At 39.3% G+C, this 26681-nt stretch overlaps 1 protein-coding gene across 1 annotated transcript in view; it reads right to left on the bottom strand.

The window, feature by feature from the left end:
* Positions 1 to 4319: 4319 nt before the first annotated feature.
* Positions 4320 to 26681, bottom strand: part of NELF-B (negative elongation factor B) — a gene marked incomplete at its 5' end in the record, with an annotated part of 239586 nt that continues 217224 nt past the window's right edge. The window contains 1 exon segment of the mRNA XM_070087477.1: positions 4320 to 5305. Coding sequence (XP_069943578.1) covers positions 5168 to 5305 — 138 coding nt within the window.

Genomic DNA, 26681 nt, shown 5'->3' with positions numbered 1-26681 from the left:
GATTACATTACCATTCACAAGACGATTTAACGTCTCATAACTATTATACAAATTAGAGGTCACTCCATTAAGATCTGAGGCCGATGAGCGAGGATTAACACACGGGTATGTCCCCTGGACACACACCCTGGCCGTGCACCTGCCACCCGGTCGAACATTATTCACTAATTTTACCACCCCTTTACAGTGGTCCCGTAAATCACGTTCCCTCACTCTTCACTAGGGACAGTCACGACACTTCCTATTATGAATTGAGGCCTATATCGATCCTTAGGCCCCCGTGAACGCCAGTTTCCTCCTTCCCGGTTTCCTCAGCCTCCTCACCACATTCAAAACAATCCGCCTCTCTCCCCCCGCACATCCGCGCATGCGCAAAGGGAACTCTTGGTTCTACTCTATTTTCAAATACATTTTTGACCCATATAGACACATTAAACACCTATTAGGCACTATAGTTTCGGAAAATTAAAATATTTTCCACAGTACTATTGTATCATATGGTACCATTGTATCATATGATGCCATTGTACCATATGGTACCATTGTACCATATGGTACAACTGTACCATATGGTACCATTGCACCCTATGGTACAATGGTACCATATGGTACAATGGCATATGATACAATGGTACCATATGATACAATAGTACCATATGGTAGAATATGATACAATGGTACCATATGGTGCAATGGTACCTTATGGTACCATATGGTACATTATACCATACAGTACAATGATACCATATGGTTCATTGTACCATATGGTACTGTTGTATTCAACACAATAAACACACTAATATTTTCATCTTTATTTTGTTTACAATAGTAGTTTACAACAAAAATATGCAAAAATGTTGTATATTAGTAATGTTCTATTATATATTTACAAATGTACAGCAACTCGACATGTTACTTGAGGTGGATGACAGAGAGCTTTGTCTTGGAAACTGCTGAGTCAGTAGCTAGCTTGCATCGCCACTCAGTCTTGGCTGCTGCCTGCTGCCACCAACACGTCCTATTGACCATATGGTACATGGTATCATATGTTACAGGGCACCATATGGTACATTGTACTATATGGTATAGGGTACCATACAGTACAGGATAACATATGGTACAGGATAACATATGGTGCAGGGTACCATATTGTGCAGGGTACCATATGGTGCAGGGTACCATATGGTGCAGGGTACCATATGGTGCAGGGTACAATATAGTACAGGGTACAATATGGTACAGGGTACCATATGGTACAGGACACCATATGGTACAGATACAGGGATCCCTATGGAAATAAGTCACCCTGACTTTTTTGGGTTATCCTAGGATTTTATACATATGCTGCTATGTATGATAATCTATGTAACTGTATTTGTGTACACCTGAATAAACTTACTCAAGCACATGTGGCATCGTAAGTAAGTTTATTTAGGTATACACAAATAAAGTTGCATAGAATATCATACTTAGCAGCATATGTTTGGAGAACCTAGGATAACCCAAAAAAGTCAGAGAGACTTATTTCCATTAGGGTCCCTGTACCCTGTACCATATGGTACAATGTACCATATGGTATAATGTACCATATGGTACCATATGGCACATTGTACCATATGATACCATTGTATGACATGGCACCATTGTACCATATGGTACAATGGTACCATATTCAATTCCATTCAAGTTTATTCTCTATAAGGGTTACAATGTGGGGTTTACAGGTTTTGGGTATTGTGTGGTTTATATGTTATAAAATACTAATTACAGAGGGGGCCACTAGGACACCTAGCATGGCTAGGCATTTCGGGCAGACTTAGATTAATTCTTAACATTAAATCCTTACAGATTATGGTATTAAGGCTAAGTGACTACATCATAATTTGTGAGTTTCATAGGCAAACTTATGACTAGTTAGAATTTATTATTTTAAGATTAAGATTAGTATTTCTGGGTTTATAGTCAGTGGGTGAGCGAGTGTAATTGTGAACCACCAGGTGGTTATCATGTAGTTAGTTGTCGGGGTGTATCAGGGAGATAAGATATTTTCTAACTGTAGTTTTGAAAGTGATGAATGTGTCTGCAGTTCTAGAGTTTTCAGGTAGGGTGTTCCAGATTTTAGGTCCTTTGAAATACATTGAATTTTTGTCATAGAGGTTTGTGTCTGGTGTTATGCCTGTGGATCCTGTCACAACTATCAAGAAAGCATTTTAGGTCAAGGTTAATATTGGAATTTAAGGTCCTGTAGATATAGATTGCACAGTAGTAAGTATGGATGTTCTGAACAAAGAATAAGTTTAGATCTATGAAGAGTGGGGGGGGGGGTGTTGCCAGGGATGGGATTTAGTGATTATTCTTACTGCAGCTTTTTGTTGGGTTATTATTGGCTTTAGGTGTGTTGCTGTAGTTGAACCCCAAGCACAGATAGCATAGGTGAGCATATGGATATATAAATGAATGGTATAGTGTGAGAAGGGCAGTTTGCGGCACGTAGTATCGTATCTTGGTTCAAAACCATAGAATTCCTATTCAGCTCCACTTCCATCAATCTTAGAACTGTAAGTTGTGAAGAGGAGAGTCAGAATTCGCCCGGAGAGTGAGAGCTTCCTTGCCGCCAGGCATGATGAACAAAGCTACTTTGGCGGTGTTCCCACAATGCCATGCAGGCGTCCAGATTTTTTCTATAGTATGCACACTGACCACCCAGACCCACTCTCTCAGATGTAGGCCTACCAGCCTTCTCGCGCTAAATTTGACGGCGCTAGAATTTTGGCATAGATCTACAGTTTGGACCCTGAACGTAAAGCCGTAGATCTACGGGATGGACCCTGAAAGGGTTAAGTCTAAAGTTAAGAAATACTAATTAAGTTTAAAGGCACTGGAAATGCCCTTGCTGGAAAAAATGGGGAATTTTTTAATATGATGCATATTATTACTATATAAAAAGAGAACAAGAAAATGAATGAGGAATATTTGTAGGGAACTGGAAATAAAGAGAAAGAACAAATAACATTTATTGGTTATTTCCTTCATATTTAACATACTGAGGAAGGTTCCATGAGGCTAGTGAGCCCTTAGTCCAAGGAAATGGACTTGTCCTCCCCTTCCTTGGATTGAGCCCAATTGCCTCCTATTTTCTAGGTTCTGTATAACCTCTATAGGTTTGGCAATAGTTAGGGAAAACTGCTAAACCCAGGGGTAACATAGTGCCTGGAAAGTGAGAGGTAAATGGCTTTGATCCAAGAATGGGAAGAACTGGGTCCAATTCCCTAGATCAACAGCCCCACACTGGCATGAAGGAGTCTCCCCTGGGGGTAAGTTCCTTGATACTCAGGATCTAATATACAGAAATGGATGCATAGATGTTTTGGGCACTGTTTTCCATTATGGTAGTAGTTGCTTTTATTGGTACACAGTACATATATACAGTGGACCCCCGCATAACGATGGCATCGCATAGCGATTTTTCCGCATAACGATTACTTTTATCGCAAAATTTTTGCCCCGCATACCGATTAAAAACCCGCATACCGATTTTCGTCCGAGACGCGTCCAATGTGCCCTCACATGTGCCGGCCGTCCCATTGTTTACCAGCCAGCCTCCGCGGTAACATCCAAGCATACACTCGGAATATTTCGTATTATTACAGTGTTTTCGGTGGTGTTTCTGGAAAATAAGTGACCATGGGCCCCAAGAAAGCTTCTAGTGCCAACCCTGTGGTAAAAAGGGTGAGAATTAGTATGGAAATTAAGAAAGATTTTGAAGGGTTTGGGGCTAACCCTGAGAAGCCTATGCCAGTTGTGGAATCCATTGTGCCTACTTCAAAGATTAAGGAAATGTGTGCAGAGTGGTTTGAACTGCAAACCTTTATAGATGAAAATCACCCTGACACAGCTGTTGCAAGCCGTGCTTGTGACTATTTCAATGACAATGTTATGGCCCATTTTAGGAAAGTCTTGAAGAAACGGGAGGTACAGAGCTCTATGGACAGATTTGTTGTGCGACAGAGGTCCAGTGACTCTGAAGCTGGTCCTAGTGGCATTAAAAGAAGAAGGGAAGTAACCCCAGAAAAGGACTTGCTACCTCAAGTCCTAATGGAAGGGGATTCCCCTTCTAAACAGTAAGAAGATAATGCTCTCCCCTCCTCCCATCCCATCAATCATCACCAGATCTTCAATAAAAGTAAGTGTCATGTAATTGTGCATGCCTTTTTCAGTTTGTGTGTATTAAAATTAACATTTCATGTGGTAAAAAAAATTTTTTTTCATACTTTTGGGCGTCTTGCACGGATTAATTTTATTTCCATTATTTCTTATGGGGAAAATTAATTCGCATAACGATTATTTCGCATAACGATGAGCCCTCTTGCACGGATTAAAATCGTTAACCGGGGGTCCACTGTATTTAACCTGTAAACATAACAGTCACAAGTGTGGCTAAAACATTTCACAACTAACCTAAAATTTTGAGAGGAATCATTAGGTGATATTTCGGTCTGTCCTGGACCATTCATTATCAAGCGATTTGAGAACATTCTAGGATGAACTCAAATCTCTCTCATTTACTCTCAAAACTGCAGCTAGTTGTGAAAACGTACAAGAAATAATCATATAATGAAGGTCAAATAACTGGGGAATGAGAGGTAATCAGGTTCAATTCAAGGAAGAGGAAGCTCCAATTCCTTCAATCAAGAGCATTTCACTAGAATCTTGATAACCCTGGAGGGATAATGGAGAAAAACTAGCCAAAGAAAAAATAAACTGTAAATGATAAATGCTATTAACCTATATTTATCTGGACAGAAAGCTGAAAGTTTTTATTACAATCAGTTCCTTGTATTTAGCTATAAAGACATTCTTGTTTGACAGTCTATACAACAGATTTTATGTAGTAATATTATTATAAAGACTTACTGTATAGAAAATTATGCTGATAATACACAAACATGACAGCTTTTATAAACAGGTAGGGTCAATGGTAGTAAACAATATGGCTTCAGCTTACCATAAAGGTGCTACTCATTTCATGGAGAATGATTATTTCCCCAACTTCCACTTAACAAAATTTGAATTGTCTTAAGAAAATATTCACCATAAGCTATCATCACTAGCAGTAGGAGTTCCCATAGGAAACATGGCATCAATGATGTAGAGAGTACACAGACTGCTACTGGATAGGGGCTGGTGTGGGCACAGCCATGAGTGGGGAGTCCATTTCGTTCATAGGTGCTGGTTGATTCTGAATATCTTGGAATTCTTGTACCCTTGATTGGAACTTCTCAAACAGTGCCTGGATTGCTTCTCCCTAAAAACATTTTTTAACAGTAACAATGGCTAAGTACTTATTATCTGATATTTATACATAATCAGTGAGGCAATGGGTAGAAAGAAAGCGGGTAAAGGAGCTGGAACAAATGGGATCATGATAAAAATGTTAAAAGCAGGTGGGGATACAGTTTTGGAGTGGTTGGTACTTTTCTTCAATAAATGTATGAAAGAGGGAAAGGTACCTAGGGACTGGCAGAGAGCATGCACAATTCCTTGACATAAAAGGAAGGGAGGACAAAAGAGAGTGTAAAAATTATAGGGGAATAAGCCTACTGAGTATACCTGGTAAAGTGTATGGTAAGGTTATTATTGAAAGAATTAGAGGTAAGATGGAGGAACAGGATCGCAGATGAACAAGGCGGCTTTAGAATAGGTAGGGGATGTGTAGACCAAGTGTTTACACTGAAGCATATAGGTGAACAATGTTTAGATAAGGTAGGGAAGTTTTTGCTGCTTTTATGGATTTAGAAAAGGCTTATGATAGAGTGGATAGGAGGGAGCAATGTGGCAGATGTTGCAAGTGTATGGAATAGGTGGTAAGTTACTAAATGCTGTTGAGCTTTTATGAGGATAGTGAGGCTCAGGTTAGGGTGAGTAGGAGAGAGAGAGATTACAGTAAAAGTAGATCTTAGACAGGGATGTGTAATATCAGCATGACTGTTTAACATATTTATAAATGGCATTGTGAAAGAAGTAAATACTAGGGTGTTGAGGAGAGGGGTGAAATTAAATTATGGGGAACCAAATATACAAAATGGGAGTTGACACAGTTACATTTTCTTGATGATACTGTGCTATTGGGAGATTCTAAAGAGAAGTTGCAAAGGTTATTGGATGAGTTTGGGAGGGTGTGTAAAGAAAGTTGAAAGTGAACATAGATAAGAGTCAGGTGATGAGGGTATCAAACAATTTAGATAAGAAAAAATTGGACATCAGATTGGAGGAAGAGAGTATGGTAGAAATGAATGTGTTCAGATATTTGGGAGTAGACTTGTTGGCAGATGGGTTTATGAAGGATGAAGTTAACCATAGAAGTCATGAAGGAAAAAAGGTGGGCGGTGCATTGAGGTATCTGTGGAGACAAAGAACATTATTCATGGATGCAAAGAAGAGAATGTATGAGAGTATAGTGGTACCAACACTTACATGGGTGTGAAACATGGGTTGTGAATGTTGCAACAAGGAGGAGGCTGGAGACAGTGGAGATGCCGTGTCTAAAGAGCAATGTGTGGTGTAAATATTATGATGAGAATTCTTAGTGGAGATGGAGGGAGAAAAGGGGTAAAAGAAATTTTGTGTGCAAGGGGCCTGGACATACAGCAGGCTTGTGTGAGTGTGTTAGACAGGAGAGAGTGGAGATGAATGGTTTTTGGGACCTGACAAGCTGTTGGAGTGGGAGCAGGGTAATATTTTGTGAAGGGATTCAGGGAAACCAGTTAGCTGGATTTGAGTCCTGGAGGTGGGAAGTATACAATGCCTACACTTTAACCACTTGAGGGTCTGTGCCGTTGTTCTATGGGTCTGAAGCCTGGATCCATGCTGTTGTTCTACGATGTGAGCTCAGCTCATTCAGATAAGCTGTCAGCTGAAAATTTGGGCCTAGATATGAGAGAATGGGCCCATGTGGTAAGTGGGCACCACATAAAAAAAATCCTGCAGCACGCAGTGAATGAGAAAAAAAAACTGTGGCCGTGTTTTTGGTTTAAAACAGCGGCTTAGTAGTGTATTTTCATATGTTTTTGTGGTTGTATTCACAGTTTCTTGGTTTCTTTTGATAGAATGGATGATATATTCCAGAAATAGAGATTATTTTGATTGGTTTTAAGACTGAAAATAGCTTGAAATTGAGCTTAAAGCAGGGGACGTGTTCGATTTTTGCCGACGTTCAAGAGTAAACAAATCACATCAATCCTCCAATACATGTCTAACTGGTGGGTAATGTGCATTCACAAAGGCACTGATATTATTTATTCATTTATTACAATATTGCATAACAGTAAATATTCTATTTTTTTATGTGAATAAAAAATAAAAATGAAATTCATGTGTAAAGCCTGGAAACGTAACTAATGAACAGAGGAAATGTTATCTGCATTGTTTATTCTAAACCCTATTTTGAAATTGGAATATTTTGAAATTTGTGTGAAACAGGACAAATTACCAATTTCTGATCGCTTTACTGGGTGGTTGAAATGTTTTACGGGCGGTTTTTTGTGCATCCTAGCGAAACAATTAAGAATTTGGTCAACTAGAACAATGTAATTTGCCTAAAATGGGACTCAAAGTGGGCAAAATTGACGATGCATAAATATCGCTGATACAGCAAAACTCATGATAGTGTAATTTCGTCAATTTTCCATCAGTTTTCCATCAATTTTCCTTCAGAAAAAAATTCTCTACCATTTCAAAATAAATTTTTTTTTTCTTTTATGAAAGTTTTTGGACCTTGTGGACAAGTCTCAGATCTGGGGTCAGGACCCACAAAGGGTTAAAGGAGGGGTTTGGGATATTTGTTGTTTGGAGTGACATCTGAACTGTCATATCTGTGCACCTCTGCAATGACAGTGATAGTGTGAATGATGATGGTGAAAGTGTTTCTTTCTTTTTTGGGTCACTCTGCCTCGGTGAGAGATGCCCAGCATGTTGAAAAAAAATTTAAGACATTGATAGTGTGAGTAATAGTGAAAGTGTTTTTTTTCTTTTTTGAGTCACCCTGCCTTGGTGGGAGAGGGCCAGTGTGTTATAAAAAAAATTATAAACTGTAACACACTTACATTTATATCTAAATGACTTTTGTACAATAAATTAACTGAAGAATGCCATGGCACCTATAATACCATCATGTTAATGAGAACTTTATAGTGAAGGGGTTGACATTTCTTATCTCAATGGGATTTTACATCTCTCAAAAATATTGGCCCAAATAGCAAAATTATACAAATTTGTTTAAATTTATTTCATTAACTTTATAATCTTAGAAATATTGTTTTGAAACAATGGCAATTTGTGAAACATCCACAAAGCTCACTACTGAAGTACAGGAGGGCTCCACTTACACAGCAGGTTAGGTTCTGGGCTACTGCTGTCAAGTGAAAATCACCTGTTTTCACTTTCACATGCATATAAGTCATTTTTTACTTTCAAATGCATACAAAAGCCTGATAAGACATTTACACTATAGATTTACACTTTCATATATTAAGAGAGCAATAGAGCTAGGCCTAAAAAAATGCATATGGTACACACATTACTTATTTTATTTTAATTAACATAGCCATATTCCACCAAGGCAGGGTGGCCCAAAAAAGAAAAACTTTCATTACCATTCACTCCAACACTGTCCTGCCAGAGGCCCGCCCACACTACAGTTATAAAACTGCAAAATTAACACCCCTTCTTCAGAGTGCAGGCACTGTACTTCCCATCTCCAGGACTCAAGTCCAGCCTGCTGGTTTCCCTGAATCCCTTCATAAATATTACATACATGTACCTTGTTCATACTCCAACAGCATGTCAAGTCTTAAAAACCATTTTTCTCCACTCACACCTATTTAACACGCTCACGTATACTTGCTGGAAGTCCAAGCCCCTTGCACACAAAAACCACCTATACCCACTCCCTCCAATCTTTCCTAGGCCAATCCCTACCCTGCCTTCCTTCCACTACAGATTTATACGCTCTCCAAGTTATTCCATTTTGTTCCATCTTCCCTAAATGTCCAAACCATCTCAACAACCCCTCTTCAGCCCTCTGGATAATACTTTTAATAAATCCACACCTAATTTCCAAACTACGGATTCTCTATAGTTAAATAACTATAGGCCAATATCCAACTTACACCCTCTCTCAAAAATCTTCGAAAAACTAATTCATAAATGAATCTACTCCTACCTCAACTCCCAAAACATACTCAACCCCTGCCAATTTGGATTCAGGCCTAATAAAAATACTGATGATGCTATTATACACATGCTAGAACATATATACACTGCAATAGAGAAAAAAGAAATCTCACTGGGGATCTTCATTGACTTATGTAAAGCTTTTGATACAGTTGACCATGACTTGCTCCACATAAAATTGTCACACTATGGTATAAGAGGGCACTCCCTCAACTACCTCAAGTCATACCTCAGCAACAGAAGCCAATATGTGTACACAAATGGGGCAAACTCTTCCGCACAACCAATTACAGTTGGTGTCCCACAGGGAAGTGTCCTTGGCCCTCTTCTCTTTCTCCTATACATAAATGACCTACCAAATGCTTCGCAATTACTCAAACCCACACTATTTGCAGATGACACTATGTACGTTTTCTCTCACCCGAGCCCAGTCATGCTAGCCAATACTGTAAATACCGAATTACAGAAAATATCTACCTGGATGAGGACTAACAAACTTACACTAAACATTGACAAAACCTACTTCATTCAGTTTGGTAACAGAGCTACAGATGTCCCTCTTAACATAATGATAAACGGATCACCTATCACAAAGCTAACAGAGGGAAAATTCTTAGGAATCCACCTTGATAATAGACTTAAATTTCATACACATATACAACAAATTTCAAAGAAAATTTCCAAGACTGTAGGCATACTATCGAAGATACGGTACTATGTTCCACAGTCAGCCCTCCTGGCCCTTTATCACTCTCTTATTTACCCCTATCTCACCTATGGAATTTGTGCATGGGGCTCAACAACAATTAACCATCTCAGACCACTAATTACCCAACAAAAGGCTGCAGTCAGAATGATAGCAAATTCCCACTACAGGCAGCACACTCCACCAATATTCAAAATACTAAACCTACTCACCATACAGAACATCCATACTTATTATTGCACCTATTACATACATAGAACACTTAACTCTGATATTAACCCTCCCCTCAAACATCTCCTTGCCAACCTCAACAGAACACATGACCATAACACAAGACACAGATCACTCTTTGATGTTCCTCGTGTCCATCTCACGCTATGCAAAAACTCAATGCACATAAAAGGCCCTAAAATCTGGAATTCATTATCTGTAAATATAAAAGAAACACTACCTGTTTATAAATTCAAGTCTCTTCTCAAAGATCACTTACTCACCCAAAACCAAATAAATACTGAATAACTGAACCTTATAAATTGTATATCTTAAATGTTTCTCATAATTATATCACATAAATGTTAAACCTAAGACCCAATCTAACTTTGTTATTTTTTAAATACACTACCTAACAGAATACTCCATTCTACTAAATGTACAGCAATGCATGCAACCATATAACCTGTCTTTGTAATACTCATTTGTGCTTTATTGTTATCTGTTTACAATAATGTTTTATCACTGATTACATCATTGCTTAGTTAATCTAAAGTTAATTTTAAGCCTGCCCGTAATGCTATGCATACAAGTGGCTTTGGCATGCTGCTCTTACCTGTATTTTTTTGTACCTCTGTATGTTCAAATTATTAAATAAATAAATAAATAAATAAATTATATTCACTCCACACATTGCCCTCAGACACGACATCTCCACTGCCTCGATCCTTCTCCTTGTTGCACCATTCACCACTCATGCTTCACACCCATATAAGAGCATTGGTATAGGTATGCTCTCATACATTCCCTTCTTTGCTTCTCCACAGACTCCTCAGTGCACCACTCACCTTTTTCTCCTCATCAATTCTCAAAATAAATAAATTATATTCACTCCACACATTGCCCTCAGACACGACATCTCCACTGCCTCGATCCTTCTCCTTGTTGCACCATTCACCACTCATGCTTCACACCCATATAAGAGCATTGGTATAGGTATGCTCTCATACATTCCCTTCTTTGCTACTCCACAGACTCCTCAGTGCACCACTCACCTTTTTCTCCTCATCAATTCTCAAAATAAATAAATTATATTCACTCCACACATTGCCCTCAGACACGACATCTCCACTGCCTCGATCCTTCTCCTTGTTGCACCATTCACCACTCATGCTTCACACCCATATAAGAGCATTGGTATAGGTATGCTCTCATACATTCCCTTCTTTGCTTCTCCACAGACTCCTCAGTGCACCACTCACCTTTTTCTCCCCATCAATTCTCAAAATAGCGAGGGTCACCCCGATCCACTAAGGAGGAGATCAAACAGACTTGAATAACTATAGACCAATATCTAACTTAGGGGAGACCGGGGCTAGTTGGCAACAGGGGTAAGTTGACACAATAGTAATAATTCAAATATTTACCGCTAGACGGCATTGTTATTTACATCATAGGATCACCACGTGCTTCCTCACTCACCAACAATTTACAATACCAAGAGGATGAAGTACTTAACTGTAGTGGGGAAAAATGTGATTTTGATGCCGGTAAGTGAATTATCATTCGCTTATATTGTTTGCTGTAACATGTATAGGGTTATAGATGAGAAATATCTAATTTAGCCATAATTTAACATGGGGTTTAAGGATTGTTTACCCATGAAACAGTTTATATTAGGTTTATTAATATATACTAAAACCATTAATTTATGAACATTGGTATGGTTGGGGTAAGTTGGCTCAACAAATATGGGTCAAATTGGCACATATATCTATTATGGATTTTGTGCACTGATAAATATTTGTTTTATACATGTAGGTAGTAGGTTGGTAGACAGCAACCACATAGGGAAGTACTACCGTCCTGCCAGATGACTGTGAAACAAAAACCTGTAACTGTTTTGCATGATGGTAGGATTGCTGGTTTCTTTTTTTGTCTCATAAACACGCTAGATAACAGGGATATCTTGCTACTCCTACTTACACTTTGGTCACACTTCACAGACACGCACATGCATATATATATACATACATCTAGGTTTTTCTCCTTTTTCTAAATAGCTCTTGTTCTTCTTTATTTCTTCTATTGTCCATGGGGAAGTGGAAAAGAATCTTTCCTCCGTAAGCCATGCGTGTCGTATAAGGCGACTAAAATGCCGGGAGCAATGGGCTGGTAACCCCTTCTCCTGTAGACATTTACTAAAAAAGAGAAGAAGAAAAACTTTATAAAACTGGGATGCTTAACCCTTTCAGGGTCCGTCCCGTAGATCTACGGCTTTAGGTTCAGGGTCCAAACCGTAGATCTACGCCATGAGCTCAGCTCACTCTGATAAACTGTGAGTGGTACATTTGGGCCTTGATATGAGAGAATACATCTATGTGGTATGTGTGCACCACATAAAACAGATCCTGCAGCACACTGTGTATAATGAGAGAAAAAAAATGAAATCATGATTTTTCGATTAAAACAGCAACTTTGCAGTGTTTTTTCGTATGTTTTTTATAGTTGTATTTGCGATTTCTTGGTCTCATTTGATAGAATGGAAGACATATTACAGAAATAGAGATGATTTTGATTGGTTTTAGCACTGCAAATGGCTTGAAACTGAGCTCAAAGTAGCAGAAATGTTAAATTTTTGCCGATATTCAAGAGTAAACAAACGACCTCACACGTCTAATACACATCAGCTGGTGGGTCTAATATACATTCACAAATATGGTGATGATATTTATACAATTATTACAGTATTGCATAACAGTAAATCTTCTATTTTTTGGTGTGAATAAAAATTCATTTTGTGAATAAAAAATCAAAATGGAATTTATTTGTAAAGCCTCAAAACATAACTAATGAACAGAGGAAATGTTAGTTTAGTGCCAGGAATGCCTACATTGTTCATTCTGGACCCTATTTTGAAATTGGAATATTTTGAACTTTGTGTTAAATTGGCCCAATTAACAATTTCCGATCACTTTATTTTGTAGTTGAAACTCATGACTTGGCGATTTCTTGTGCTCAATCGATAGAATAGAAGTAATACTAGTGAAATAGCTAAGAATTTGGTTGACTGGAATAATGTAATTGGCCTAAAATGGGAGTCAAAGTCGGCAAAATCGCCGATTTGTAAATATCGCTGACACATCAAAATTCGCGAGAGCATAATTTCGTCAATTTTCCACCAAATTTCGTACTTTTTGTTTTATTACCTTCACAAAAAGATTCTCTACGATTTCATAAGAAAAAATAACAAATTATTTTTTTGAAAATTCTTGGACACTGGTGCGTGACTTCAGATTTTGGCCTTGGACCCTGAAAGGGTTAAATGTGCGTGGATGTAGTGCGGATGACAAGAAACAGATGATTGCTGATGTTATGAATGAAAAGAAGTTGGATGTCCTGGCCCTAAGCGAAACAAAGCTGAAGGGGGTAGGAGAGTTTCAGTGGGGGGAAATAAATGTGATTAAATCTGGAGTATCTGAGAGAGTTAGAGCAAAGGAAGGGGTAGCAGTAATGTTAAATGATCAGTTATGGAAGGAGAAAAGAGAATATGAATGTGTAAATGCAAGAATTATGTGGATTAAAGTAAAGGTTGGATGCGAGAAGTGGGTCATAATAAGCGTGTATGCACCTGGAGAAGAGAGGAATGCAGAGGAGAGAGAGAGATTTTGGGAGATGTTAAGTGAATGTAAAGGAGCCTTTGAACCAAGTGAGAGAGTAATTGTGGTAGGGGACCTGAATGCTAAAGTAGGAGAAACTTTTAGAGAGGGTGTGGTAGGTAAGTTTGGGGTGCCAGGTGTAAATGATAATGGGAGCCCTTTGATTGAACTTTGTATAGAAAGGGGTTTAGTTATAGAAATGACAGTAGTTTGTTGGATTATGTATTGGTAGATAAAAGACTGTTGAGTAGACTTCAGGATGTACATGTTTATAGAGGGGCCACAGATATATCAGATCACTTTCTAGTTGTAGCTACACTGAGAGTAAAAGGTAGATGGGATACAAGGAGAATAGAAGCATCAGGGAAGAGAGAGGTGAAGGTTTATAAACTAAAAGAGGAGGCAGTTAGGGTAAGATATAAACAGCTATTGGAGGATAGATGGGCTAATGAGAGCATAGGCAATGGGGTCGAAGAGGTATGGGCTAGGTTTAAAAATGTAGTGTTAGAGTGTTCAGCAGAAGTTTGTGGTTACAGGAAAGTGGGTGCAGGAGGGAAGAGGAGCGATGGAATGATGATGTAAAGAGAGTAGTAAGGGAGAAAAAGTTAGCATATGAGAAGTTTTTACAAAGTAGAAGTGATGCAAGGAGGGAAGAGTATATGGAGAAAAAGAGAGAGGTTAAGAGAGTGGTGAAGCAATGTAAAAAGAGAGCAAATGAGAGAGTGGGTGAGATGTTATCAACAAATTTTGTTGAAAATAAGAAAAAGTTTTGGAGTGAGATTAACAAGTTAAGAAAGCCTAGAGAACAAATGGATTTGTCAGTTAAAAATAGGAGAGGAGAATTATTAAATGGAGAGTTAGAGGTATTGGGAAGATGGAGGGAATATTTTGAGGAATTGTTAAATGTTGATGAAGATAGGGAAGCTGTGATTTCGTGTATAGGGCAAGGAGGAATAACATCTTGTAGGAGTGAGGAGGAGCCAGTTGTGAGTGTGGGGGAAGTTCGTGAGGCAGTAGGTAAAATGAAAGGGGGTAAGGCAGCCGGGATTGATGGGATAAAGATAGAAAAGTTAAAAGCAGGTGGGGATATAGTTTTGGAGTGGTTGGTGCAATTATTTAATAAATGTATGGAAGAGGGTAAGGTACCTAGGGATTGGCAGAGAGCATGCATAGTTCCTTTGTATAAAGGCAAAGGGGATAAAAGAGAGTGCAAAAATTATAGGGGGATAAGTCTGTTGAGTATACCTGGTAAAGTGTATGGTAGAGTTATAATTGAAAGAATTAAGAGTAAGACGGAGAATAGGATAGCAGATGAACAAGGAGGCTTTAGGAAAGGTAGGGGGTGCGTGGACCAGGTGTTTACAGTGAAACATGTAAGTGAACAGTATTTAGATAAGGCTAAAGAGGTCTTTGTGGCATTTATGGATTTGGAAAAGGCGTATGACAGGGTGGATAGGGGGGCAATGTGGTAGATGTTGCAAGTGTATGGTTTAGGAGGTAGGTTACTGAAAGCAGTGAAGAGTTTTTACGAGGATAGTGAGGCTCAAGTTAGAGTATGTAGGAAAGAGGGAAATTTTTTCCCAGTAAAAGTAGGCCTTAGACAAGGATGTGTGATGTCACCGTGGTTTTTTTTTTTTTTTTTTTTTTTAAAAAAGTCGGTCGTCTCCCACCAAGGCAGGGTGACCCAGAAAAAAAAAAGAAAGAAAATCCCCAAAAAGAAAATACTTTCATCATCATTCAACACTTTCACCACACTCACACATTATCACTGCTTTTGCAGAGGTGCTCAGAATATAACAGTTTAGAAGCATATACGTATAGAGATACACAACATATCCCTCCAAACTGCCAATATCCGAAACCCCTCCTTTAAAGTGCAGGCATTGTACTTCCCATTTCCAGGACTCAAGTCCGACTATATGAAAATAACCGGTTTCCCTGAATCCGTGGTTGTTTAATATATTTATAGATGGGGTTGTAAGAGAAGTAAATGCGAGGGTCTTGGCAAGAGGCGTGGAGTTAAAAGATAAAGAATCACACACAAAGTGGGAGTTGTCACAGCTGCTCTTTGCTGATGACACTGTGCTCTTGGGAGATTCTGAAGAGAAGTTGCAGAGATTGGTGGATGAATTTGGTAGGGTGTGCAAAAGAAGAAAATTAAAGGTGAATACAGGAAAGAGTAAGGTTATGAGGATAACAAAAAGATTAGGTGATGAAAGATTGGATATCAGATTGGAGGGAGAGAGTATGGAGGAGGTGAATGTATTCAGATATTTGGGAGTGGACGTGTCAGCGGATGGGTCTATGAAAGATGAGGTGAATCATAGAATTGATGAGGGAAAAAGAGTGAGTGGTGCACTTAGGAGTCTGTGGAGACAAAGAACTTTGTCCTTGGAGGCAAAGAGGGGAATGTATGAGAGTATAGTTTTACCAACGCTCTTATATGAATGTGAAGCGTGGGTGATGAATGTTGCAGCGAGGAGAAGGCTGGAGGCAGTGGAGATGTCATGTCTGAGGGCAATGTGTGGTGTGAATATAATGCAGAGAATTCGTAGTTTGTAAGTTAGGAGGAGGTGCGGGATTACCAAAACTGTTGTCCAGAGGGCTGAGGAAGGGTTGATGAGGTGGTTCGGACATGTAGAGAGAATGGAGTGAAACAGAATGACTTCAAGAGTGTATCAGTCTGTAGTGGAAGGAAGGCGGGGTAGGGGTCGGCCTAGGAAAGGTTGGAGGGAGGGGGTAAAGGAGGTTTTGTGTGCGAGGGGCTTGGACTTCCAGCAGGCATGCGTGAGCGTGTTTGATAGGAGTGAATGGAGACAAATGGTTTTTAATACTTGACGTGCTGTTGGAGTGTGAGCAAAGTAACATTTATGAAGGGATTCAGGGAAACCGGCAGGCCGGACTTGAGTCCTGAAGATGGGAAGTACAGTGCCTTCACTCTGAAGGAGGGGTGTTAATGTTGCAGTTTAAAAACTGTAGTGTAAAGCACCCTTCTGGCAAGACAGTGATGGAGTGAATGATGGTGAAAGTTTTTCTTTTTCGGGCCACCCTGCCTTGGTGGGAATCGGCCAGTGTGATAATAAATCAATAAATAAACATGCCCCAATTGTGACTCAGATGATGATTTAGATTAAGTTCACCTCAGTCAGTTCACCTAGTCAGTTTTTAATTTTATTTTATTAAAAAAAGATTTCTTTCTTTACTAAGAAAATTTTTTTTAAGTTTCTATGGGACTGAATATTCTTAAAATGAAACATTATGAATAATCAGTATCTAAATTTACTGTTACATATTCCTAATTTACTATTACTATTTGCTGTGCCAACTTACCCCATAGTGTGTGCCAACTTACCCCGTACATGGGGCATGTTGGCACACATGAAATGTTTTTTTTCTAAAGAATGCTGTGTTTTTGTTTCGAAAGAAAATTATTTTTTTATTTCATGAAAAGTAAGAGGAAGATTTATATTTTTCACTGGAAGTATAAAATTACCAAAATCGTTTGTTGTTTTTCTTTCATCACCGAAAATGTAAAAAGTGTGCCAACTAGCCCCGGTCTCCCCTACTTCTGCTCTCTAAAATCTTTGAAAAATTAATTCATAGGCAGATCTATTCCTACCTCTTCTCTCAAGACATACTCAACCTCTCTCAGTTTGGATTCAGGACTAATAAAAGCACAAATAATGCTATTATACACATGCTAGAACTAATATACACCACTCTCAAGAAAAAAGAAGTCCTGCTGGGTATTTTCACTGATTTACATAAAGCTTTTGAGACAGTCAACCATGATTTGCTGCACATTAAAATAACACACTATAGTATAAGAGTCCATTCCCTCAACTACCTAAGCCATATCTTAGTAACAGAAGCCAATATTTGTATACAAATGGAGCTAACTCTTCCACACAGACAATTACAGTTGGGGTCCAACAAGGAAGTGTCCTTGGCCCACTCCTCTCTCATTTACATCAGTGACCTACCGAATGCATCACAACTACTCAAACTCATATTATTTGCAGATGACACAACATACGTCTTCTCTCACCCAAACCCAGTCATACTGACCAACACTGTTAATGCTGAACTGCAGAAAATATCTACCTGGATGATGACTAACAAGCTTACACTCAATACTGACAAAACCTATTTCATTCAGTTTGGAAACAGAGCCATAAATGTTACACTTAACGTAACGCTAAACGGATCACCCATCACAAAATGCACAGAGGGAAAATTCCTAGGAATCCACCTTGACAGTAGCCTTAAATTCCAGACACATATACAACAAATTTCCAAGAAAATCCCTAAGACAGTAGGCATACTATCAAAGATACGGTACATTCCACAATCAGCTCTCCTTGCACTGTATCACTCACTCATCTACCCTTGTCTCACCTATGGAATTTGTGCATGGGGATCAACAACATTAAATCATCTAAGACCACTAATAACCCAGCAAAAGGCTGCAGTCAGAATGATAACAAATTCCCACTCAAGACAGCATACTCCACCAATATTCAAAAGTCTTAAACTACTCACTGTAAAGAACATCCATAATTATTCTTGTGCCTACTATATACATAGAACACTACACTCAAACATAAACCCTTTGCTCAAACTTCTCCTCACCAACCTTAACAGGACGCAAGACCATAACGCAAGACACAGATCACTTTTTGATGTATCCCATGTCTACATCACACTGTGTAAGAACTCTATGCACATAAAGGGCCCCAAAATCTGGAATTCATTACCAGTAAATACTAAAGTAGCAAGGTCTGAACATCAATTTCAGACTCTTCTCAAAAACTCTCTACTCACCCTAAACTAAATATTCAGTACTCAGTGCATACTTAAATTTTCCAAAAGATCTCCCAATTACCTAAATCTTAAGGGGGCTGTAGGGCAATTTTCCGCGCGCGCTCACCGAAAAATCGAAAAAATATGGAAATTGAGTTATATATACTGAAAAATAGCTCAACTCTTTGGCAACACAATGGTACCAGAATGAATGTTCTACGACGTTTCTACAAGAAATTATAGTCATTTATATCAGGTATGGTGACGGCGATGTTGGTAGCGAGTCTGCTCACGGCCTATATATTTTTTGGAGTTATTTTCTTGTTTTTTATCGCCTTTTCTTGCATTATTCTTTCTAATATAATAACTGACTATTTGGCATCATAAAACAGTAGGTGGGACTTATCTGCAGACTGAGCGACAGCTGGGAACCAGATGGGAACTCTCGGCAGTGTTCCAGCGCTCGAGGTGCCAGCCAGGAATCGCCCATTATTACGCTTATATCAGCTTATATATCAACTCTACGGCTTATTTGTCTATCAGAATTGATCTAATATGATATAATAAACACTCTAAATAACATACAAACATATTATATACTCTAGACTGAATAAAATAGGCCATAATATGGCCTAGAGATTATTGGGAATATTTCGATATAAAAGTGTAACTGGTTACCCTGTCGTCTCTGAGTAAGAGAAAACGGTGTTTAGAGGCTAACTGCACTAGAACATCAATTTACTAAGAAATACACCCAAACAAACGCGATTTTCGCGAAATTTTTTTTTTTTTTGGAGACGGGGGCCGGCCGGCGTTCCCGGCCGATATCTCGGAAGTAACTTATTCACCTATAATTCGAAGTGGTTCCTTTATTACTTAATTAAATGGAATAATATTCACAGATATTGTAGAATAATGATTTCTCTTATCCTGACCATTGAGTTTTTGGAAATATTCCAAATACTTCGGGAGTTATGTGGGAGTAAAGGGCAGATTTTTTTGCAATATTCCAGAAACTAACAAACTTTATTTTTTTGTGAAATAACGATAAGGTATTTAGAGGGAAATATAACAGTCCGAATTAGTATTAGCATTGTTCTCTCGGCACCAAGTGTCCAAACAACCTTACGTAGCCCCATATAAGAATGACATCAACCCACAGGGCATTTTCAGTAAATCAGTCTTTTCTCAGTTGTTGTTTGAGGTATATTTTTGATAAATATTTTCAAGAAAGAGTGAGAACACTGTCTTGTGCACCAAAACTGGAGAAAATTGGACGGTAAATAAACGAGTTACGAAATGTGCCCTACAGCCCCCTTAACACTTCAAAATTTAGATACCCAAAGTTCATACATAACTTAACACTACATTATAGTATAAATACCTGCACAAAACTATACTTCCTTACACCATATTGTAGCATTCTCATACTGTAAACTACTTTCAACAATGCTCAATATTATATTCCAATAATATGACTTAAATATTTACTACTGATATACACAACCTACAAATACTTGCAAACTGTCCCAATGTAATATCCCCAGATTGTAACTTTAGTAAACTTACTGTCTGCTTTAAATAAAAACAGATGTAAACTTAAACAATGATCAATTTCTCTAGCATCAAGTAGTCTGTAAGCCATTAATTTAATCTGTCCATAATGCCATGGCATGATAGTGGCTCTCTTTGCAATGCAACTCATTATTGTAATAACAGAATCAGAAGGTAAACTTTTTTTTTTTTTTTTTTAACAAGTCGGCTGTCTCCCACCGAGGCAGGGTGACCCAAAAAGAAAGAAAATCCCCAAAAAGAAAATACTTTCATCATCATTCAACACTTTCATCTCACTCACACATAATCACTGTTTTTGCTGAGGTGCTCAGAATACAACAGTTTAGAAGCATATATGTATAAGATACACAACATATCCCTCCAAACTGCCAATATCCCAAATCCCTCCTTTACAGTGGAGGCATTGTACTTCCCATTTCCAGGACTCAAGTCCGGCTATATAAAAATAACCGGTTTCCTTGAATCCCTTCACTAAATATTACCCTGCTCACACTCCAACAGCTCGTCAGGTCCCAAATAACATTCATCTCCATTCACTCCTATCTAACAAGCTCATGCATGCTTGCTGGAAGACCAAACCCCTCTCCCACAAAACCTCCTTTACCCCCTCCCTCCAACCTTTTCAAGGACAACCACTACCCTGCCTTCCTTCCTCTACTGATTTATACGCTTTCCATGTCATTCTACTTTGATCCATTCTCTCTAAATGACCAAACCACCTCAACAAACCCTCTTCAGCCCTCTAACTAATACTTTTATTAACTCCACACCTTCTCCTAATTTCAACACTCCGAATTTTCTGCATAATATTTACACCACTCATTGCCCTTAGACAGGACATCTCCATTGCCTCCAACTGCCTCCTTGCTGCAGCATTTACAGCCCAAGCTTCACATAGATAATGTTTTATGTCTCCACATATACCTCAATGCACCACTCACCTTTTTTCCTTCATCAATTCTATGATTATCCTCATCCTTCATAAATCCATCCGCTGACACGTCAACTCCCAAATATCTGAAAACATTCACTTCTTTCATACTCCTCCTCCCCAATTTGATATCAAATTTTTCTTTATCTAAATCATCTGATTCCCTCATCACCTTACTCTTTTCTATGTTCACTTTCAACTTTCTACTTTTACACACACTCCCAAACTCGTCCACTAACCTTTGCAATTTTCCTTCAGAATCTACCATAAGCACAGTATCATCAGAAAAAAGTAACTGTGTCAATTCTCATTTTGTATTTGATTCCCCATAATTTAATCCCACCCCTCTCTCGAACACCCTAGCATTTACTTCTTTTACAACCACATCTATAAATACAGTGGACCCCCGCATACCGATGGCATCACATAACGATTAATCCGCATACCGCTTGCTTTAATCGCAAAAATTTTGCCTCGCATACCGCTTAAAAACCCGCTCACCAATTTTCGTCCAAGACGCGTCCAATGTGCGCCATCAGCCAGCCTCACATGTGCCGCCGGTGGCATTGTTTACCAGCCAGCCTCCGCGGTAACATCCAAGCATACAATTGGAATATTTCGTATTATTACAGTGTTTTCGGTGCTTTTTCTGGAAAATAAGTGACCATGGGCCCCAAGAAAGCTTCTAGTGCCAACCCTACAGCAATAAGGGTGAGAATTCCAATAGAGATGAAGAAAGAGATCATTGATAAGTATGAAAGTGGAGTGTGTATCGCTGACCTGGTCAGGTTGTACAAGAAACCCCAATCAACCATCGCTACTATTGTGGGCACCAGAAAGGCAATCAAGGAAGCTGTTCTTGCCAAAGGTTTAACTGTGTTTTCGAAACAAAGATCGCAAGTGATGGAAGATGTTGAGAGACTCTTATTGGTGTGGATAAATGAAAAACAGCTAGCAGGAGATAGCGTCTCTCAAGAGATCATAAGCGAAAAGGCTAGGAAGTTGCATGAGGATTTAATTAAAAAAATGCCTGCAACTAGTGCTGATGTGAGTGAATTTAAGGCCAGCAAAGGTTGGTTTGAGAGATATAAGAAGCGTAGTGGCATACATAGTGTGATAAGGCATGGTGAGGTTGCCAGTTCGGACCACAAAGCGGCTGAAAAATATGTGCATGAATTCAAGGAGTACATAGAGACTGAAGGACTGAAACCTGAACAAGTGTTTAATTGTGATGAAACAGGCCTATTTTGGAAGAAAATGCCAAGCAGGACCTACATTACTCAGGAGGAAAAGGCACTCCCAGGACATAAGCCTATGAAAGACAGGCTTACTTTGTTGATGTGTTCCAATGCTACTGGTGATTGCAAAGTGAAGCCTTTATTAGTGTATCACTCTGAAACTCCCAGAGCGTTCAGGCAAAAGAATGTCCTCAAGGAGAATTTGTGTGTGCTGTGGAGGGCAAACAGTAAGGCATGGGTCACTAGGGACTTTTTCTATGACTGGTTACACCATGCATTTGCCCCCAATGTGAAAGATTACCTAACTGAAAAGAAATTAGAACTTAAGTGCCTCCTGGTGTTAGACAATGCCCCTGGTCATCCTACAGACGTGGCAGAGCGACTTTATGGGGACATGAAATTCATTAAGGTGAAGTTTTTGCCTCCTAATACCACTCCTCTCCTGCAGCCCATGGACCAGCAGGTTATTGCAAACTTCAAAAAACTGTACACAAAAGCTCTGTTTGAAAGGTGCTTTGTAGTGACCTCAGAAACTCAACTGACTCTAAGAGAGTTTTGGAGAGAGCACTTTAATATCCTCAATTGTGTAAACCTTATAGGTAAGGCTTGGGAGGGAGTGACTAAGAAGACCTTGAACTCTGCTTGGAAGAAACTGTGGCCAAAATGTGTAGACAAAAGGGATTTTGAAGGGTTTGAGGCTAACCCTGAGAGGATTATGCCAGTTGAGGAATCCATTGTGGCATTGGGGAAGTCCTTGGGGTTGGAGGTTAGTGGGGAGGATGTGGAAGAGTTGGTGGAGGAGGACAATGAAGAACTAACCACTGATGAGCTGATAGATCAACTTCAACAGCAAGAGGCCAGACCTGAGGAAACTGGTTCAGAGGAGGGGAGAGAGAAATTGAAGAAGTTGCCTACTACAAAGATTAAGGAAATGTGTGCAAAGTGGCTTGAAGTGCAAACCTTTTTTGATGAAAATCACCCTCACACAGCTATTGCAAGCCGTGTTGGCAACCTGTACACTGACAATGTTGTGAAACACTTTAGGGAAGTCATAAAGGAACGAGAGGTACAGGCCACTATGGACAGATATGTTGTGCGAAAGAAGTCCAGTGACTCTGAAGCTGGTCCTAGTGGCATTAAAAGAAGAAGGGAAGTAACCCCAGAAAAGGACTCGACACCTCAAGTCTTAATGGAAGGGGATTCCCCTTCTAAACACTAACACTCTCTCTCCCCTCCTCCCATCCCAACAATCATCACCAGATCTTCAATAAAAGTAAGTGTCATGTAAGTGTGCATGCCTTTTTCAGTTTGTGTGTATTAAAATTAACATTTCATGTGGTAAAATTTTTTTTTTTCATACTTTTGGGTGTCTTGCACGGATTAATTTGATTTCCATTATTTCTTATGGGGAAAATTCATTCGCATACCGATTATTTTGCATAACAATGACCCCTCTTGCACGGATTAAAATCGGTATGCGGGGGTCCACTGTATATTAAACAACCATGGTGACATTACACATCCTTGTCTAAGACCTACTTTTACCGGGAAGTATTCTCCCTCCCTTCTACACACCCTAACCTGAGCCTCACTATCCTCATAAAAACTCTTTACAGTATTTAGTAGCTTACCACCTATTCCATATACAGTGGACCCTCGCCTAACGAACGCATCGCATAATGTTAAATCTGCCTAGCGATACATTTTAACGCAAAAATTTTGTCTCGGCTAGCGCTAAAAAACTCGCCCAACGCGATTCGTTCCATTCGAGACACGTCCACGTGTGGCCTGAGCACGCCTCACTTGTCCCGTGGGTGCCAGTGTTTACAAGCCAGCCACTGCGGTCGCATCCAAACATACAACCGTAACATTTCGTATTATCACAGCGTTTTTAGTGATTGCACCTGCAAAAAAGTCACCATGGGCCCCAAGAAAGCTTCTAGTGCCAACCCTACAGCAAAAAGGGTGAGAATTACTATGGATATGAAGAAAGAGATCATTGCTAAGTATGAAAGTGGAGTGCGTGTCTCTGAGCTGGCCAGGTTGTACACAAAACCCCAATCAACCATCGCAACTATTGTGGCCAAGAAAACGGCAATCAAGGAAGCTGTTCTTGCCAAAGGTGCAACTTTGTTTTCGAAACTGAGATAGCAAGTGATAGATGTTGAGAGACTGTTATTGGTGTGGATAAACAAAAAACAGATAGCAGGAGATAGCATCTCTCAAGTGATCATATGTGAAAAGGCTAGGAAGTTGCATGAGGATTTAATAAGAAAAATGCCTGCAACTACTGGTGATGTGAGTGAATTTAAGGCCAGCAAAGGTTGGTTTGAGAGATTTAAGAATCGTAGTGGCATACATAGTGTGATAAGGCATGGTGAGGCTGCCAGTTCGGACCAAAAAGCAGCTGAAAAATACGTGAAGGAATTCAAGGAGTACATAGACAGTGAAGAACTGAAACCTGAACAAGTGTTTAATTGTGACGAAACAGGCCTGTTTTGGAAGAAAATGCCAAGCAGGACCTACATTACTCAGGAGGAAAAGGCACTCCCAGGACATAAGCCTATGAAAGACAGGCTTACTCTGTTGATGTGTGCTAATGCTAGTGGTGATTGCACAGTGAAGCCTTTATTGGTGTATCACTCTGAAACTCCCAGAGTGTTCCAGAAAAACAATGTCGTCAAGGCTAATTTGTGTGTGATGTGGAGGGCAAACAGTAAGACATGGGTCACTAGAGACCTTTTCTATGACTGGTTACATCATGCATTTGCCCCCACTGTGAAAAATTACCTCCTGGAAAATAAATTGGACCTTAAGTGCCTGCTGGTATTAGACAATGCTCCTGGTCATCCTTCAGACGTGGCAGAGCAACTTTCTGGGGACACGAGCTTCATTAAGGTCAAGTTTTTGCCTCCTAATACCACTCCTCTCCTGCAGCCCATGGACCAGCAGATCATTGCAAACTTCAAAAAACTCTACACAAAAGCTATGTTTGAAAGGTGTTTTGTAGTGACCTCAGAAACTCAACTGACTCTAAGAGAGTTCTGGAGAGATCACTTTAGCATCCTCAATTGTGTAAACATTATAGGTAAGGCTTGGGAGGAAGTGACTATGAGGACCTTGAACTCTGCTTGGAAGAAACTGTGGCCAGAATGTGTAGAGAAAAGGGATTTTGAAGGATTTGAGGCTAACCCTGAGAAGCCTATGCCAGTTGTGGAATCAACTGTGGCATTGGGGAAGTCCTTGGGGTTGGAGGTTAGTGGGGAGGATGTGGAAGAGTTGGTGGAGGAGGACAATGAAGAACTAACCACTGATGAGCTGCAAGATCATCTTCAACAGCAAGAGGCCAGACCTGAGGAAACTGCTCCGGAGGAGGGGATAGAGAAACTGAGGAAGTTGCCTACTTCAAAGATTAAGGAAATGTGTGCAATGTGGCTTAAAGTGCAAACCTTTTTTGATGAAAATCACCCTCACACAGCTATTGCAAGCCGTGCTGGTGACTATTACACTGACAATGTTGTGAAACACTTTAGGAATGTCATAAAGGAACGGGAGATACAGGCCTCTATGGACAGATATGTTGTGTGACAGAGGTCCAGTGACTCTCAAGCTGGTCCTACTGGCATTAACCCTTTGACTGTCGCGGCCGTATATATACGTTTACGAGGTACCGTGTTTGACGTATATATACTCATAAATTCTAGCGGCTTCAAATTAGGCAGGAGAAAGCTGGTAGGCCCACATGTGAGAGAATGGGTCTGTGTGGTCAGTGTGCACCATATAAAAAAAATCCTGGAGCACGCAGTGCATAATGAGAAAAAAAAAAACTCCGACCATTTTTTTTAATTAAAATGCCGACTTTGTGGTGTATTTTCGTATAGTATTTGTGGTTATATTCTCGTTTTCTTGGTCTCATTTGATAGAATGGAAACTATATTATAGAAATAGAGGTGATTTTGATTAATTTTACTATAAAAAGAACCTGGAAATGGAGCACAAAGTACAGGAAATGTTTGATTTTTGCCGATGTTCAAAAGTAAACAAATGATGTCTTTGTCCAATAAATGTCCAACTAGCCATTCTAATATGCAGTCATGAATGGGTTGATGTAATTTTTACAATTATTACAGTATTGCAGTAGTCTGCATAACAGTAAATCTTCTATTTTTTGTTTGAATAAAATTTCAAAATAAAAAGCAAGAGTAATATCACAGGGGCCTGGAGACATGACTGATGAACAAAGAAAATGTTATTTTAGAGCCAGGAATGTCTGCATTGTTCATTCTAGTCCTTATTTTGAAATTGTCATATTTTTTAATTTTCGTGAA

The sequence above is a fragment of the Cherax quadricarinatus genome, chromosome 22 (assembly GCF_038502225.1).
Source record: "Cherax quadricarinatus isolate ZL_2023a chromosome 22, ASM3850222v1, whole genome shotgun sequence".
NCBI classification, from domain to species: Eukaryota; Metazoa; Arthropoda; class Malacostraca; order Decapoda; family Parastacidae; genus Cherax; species Cherax quadricarinatus.
Note: the sequence above shows the minus strand (reverse complement) of the source record. Positions and strands in the feature narration are given on the sequence as shown.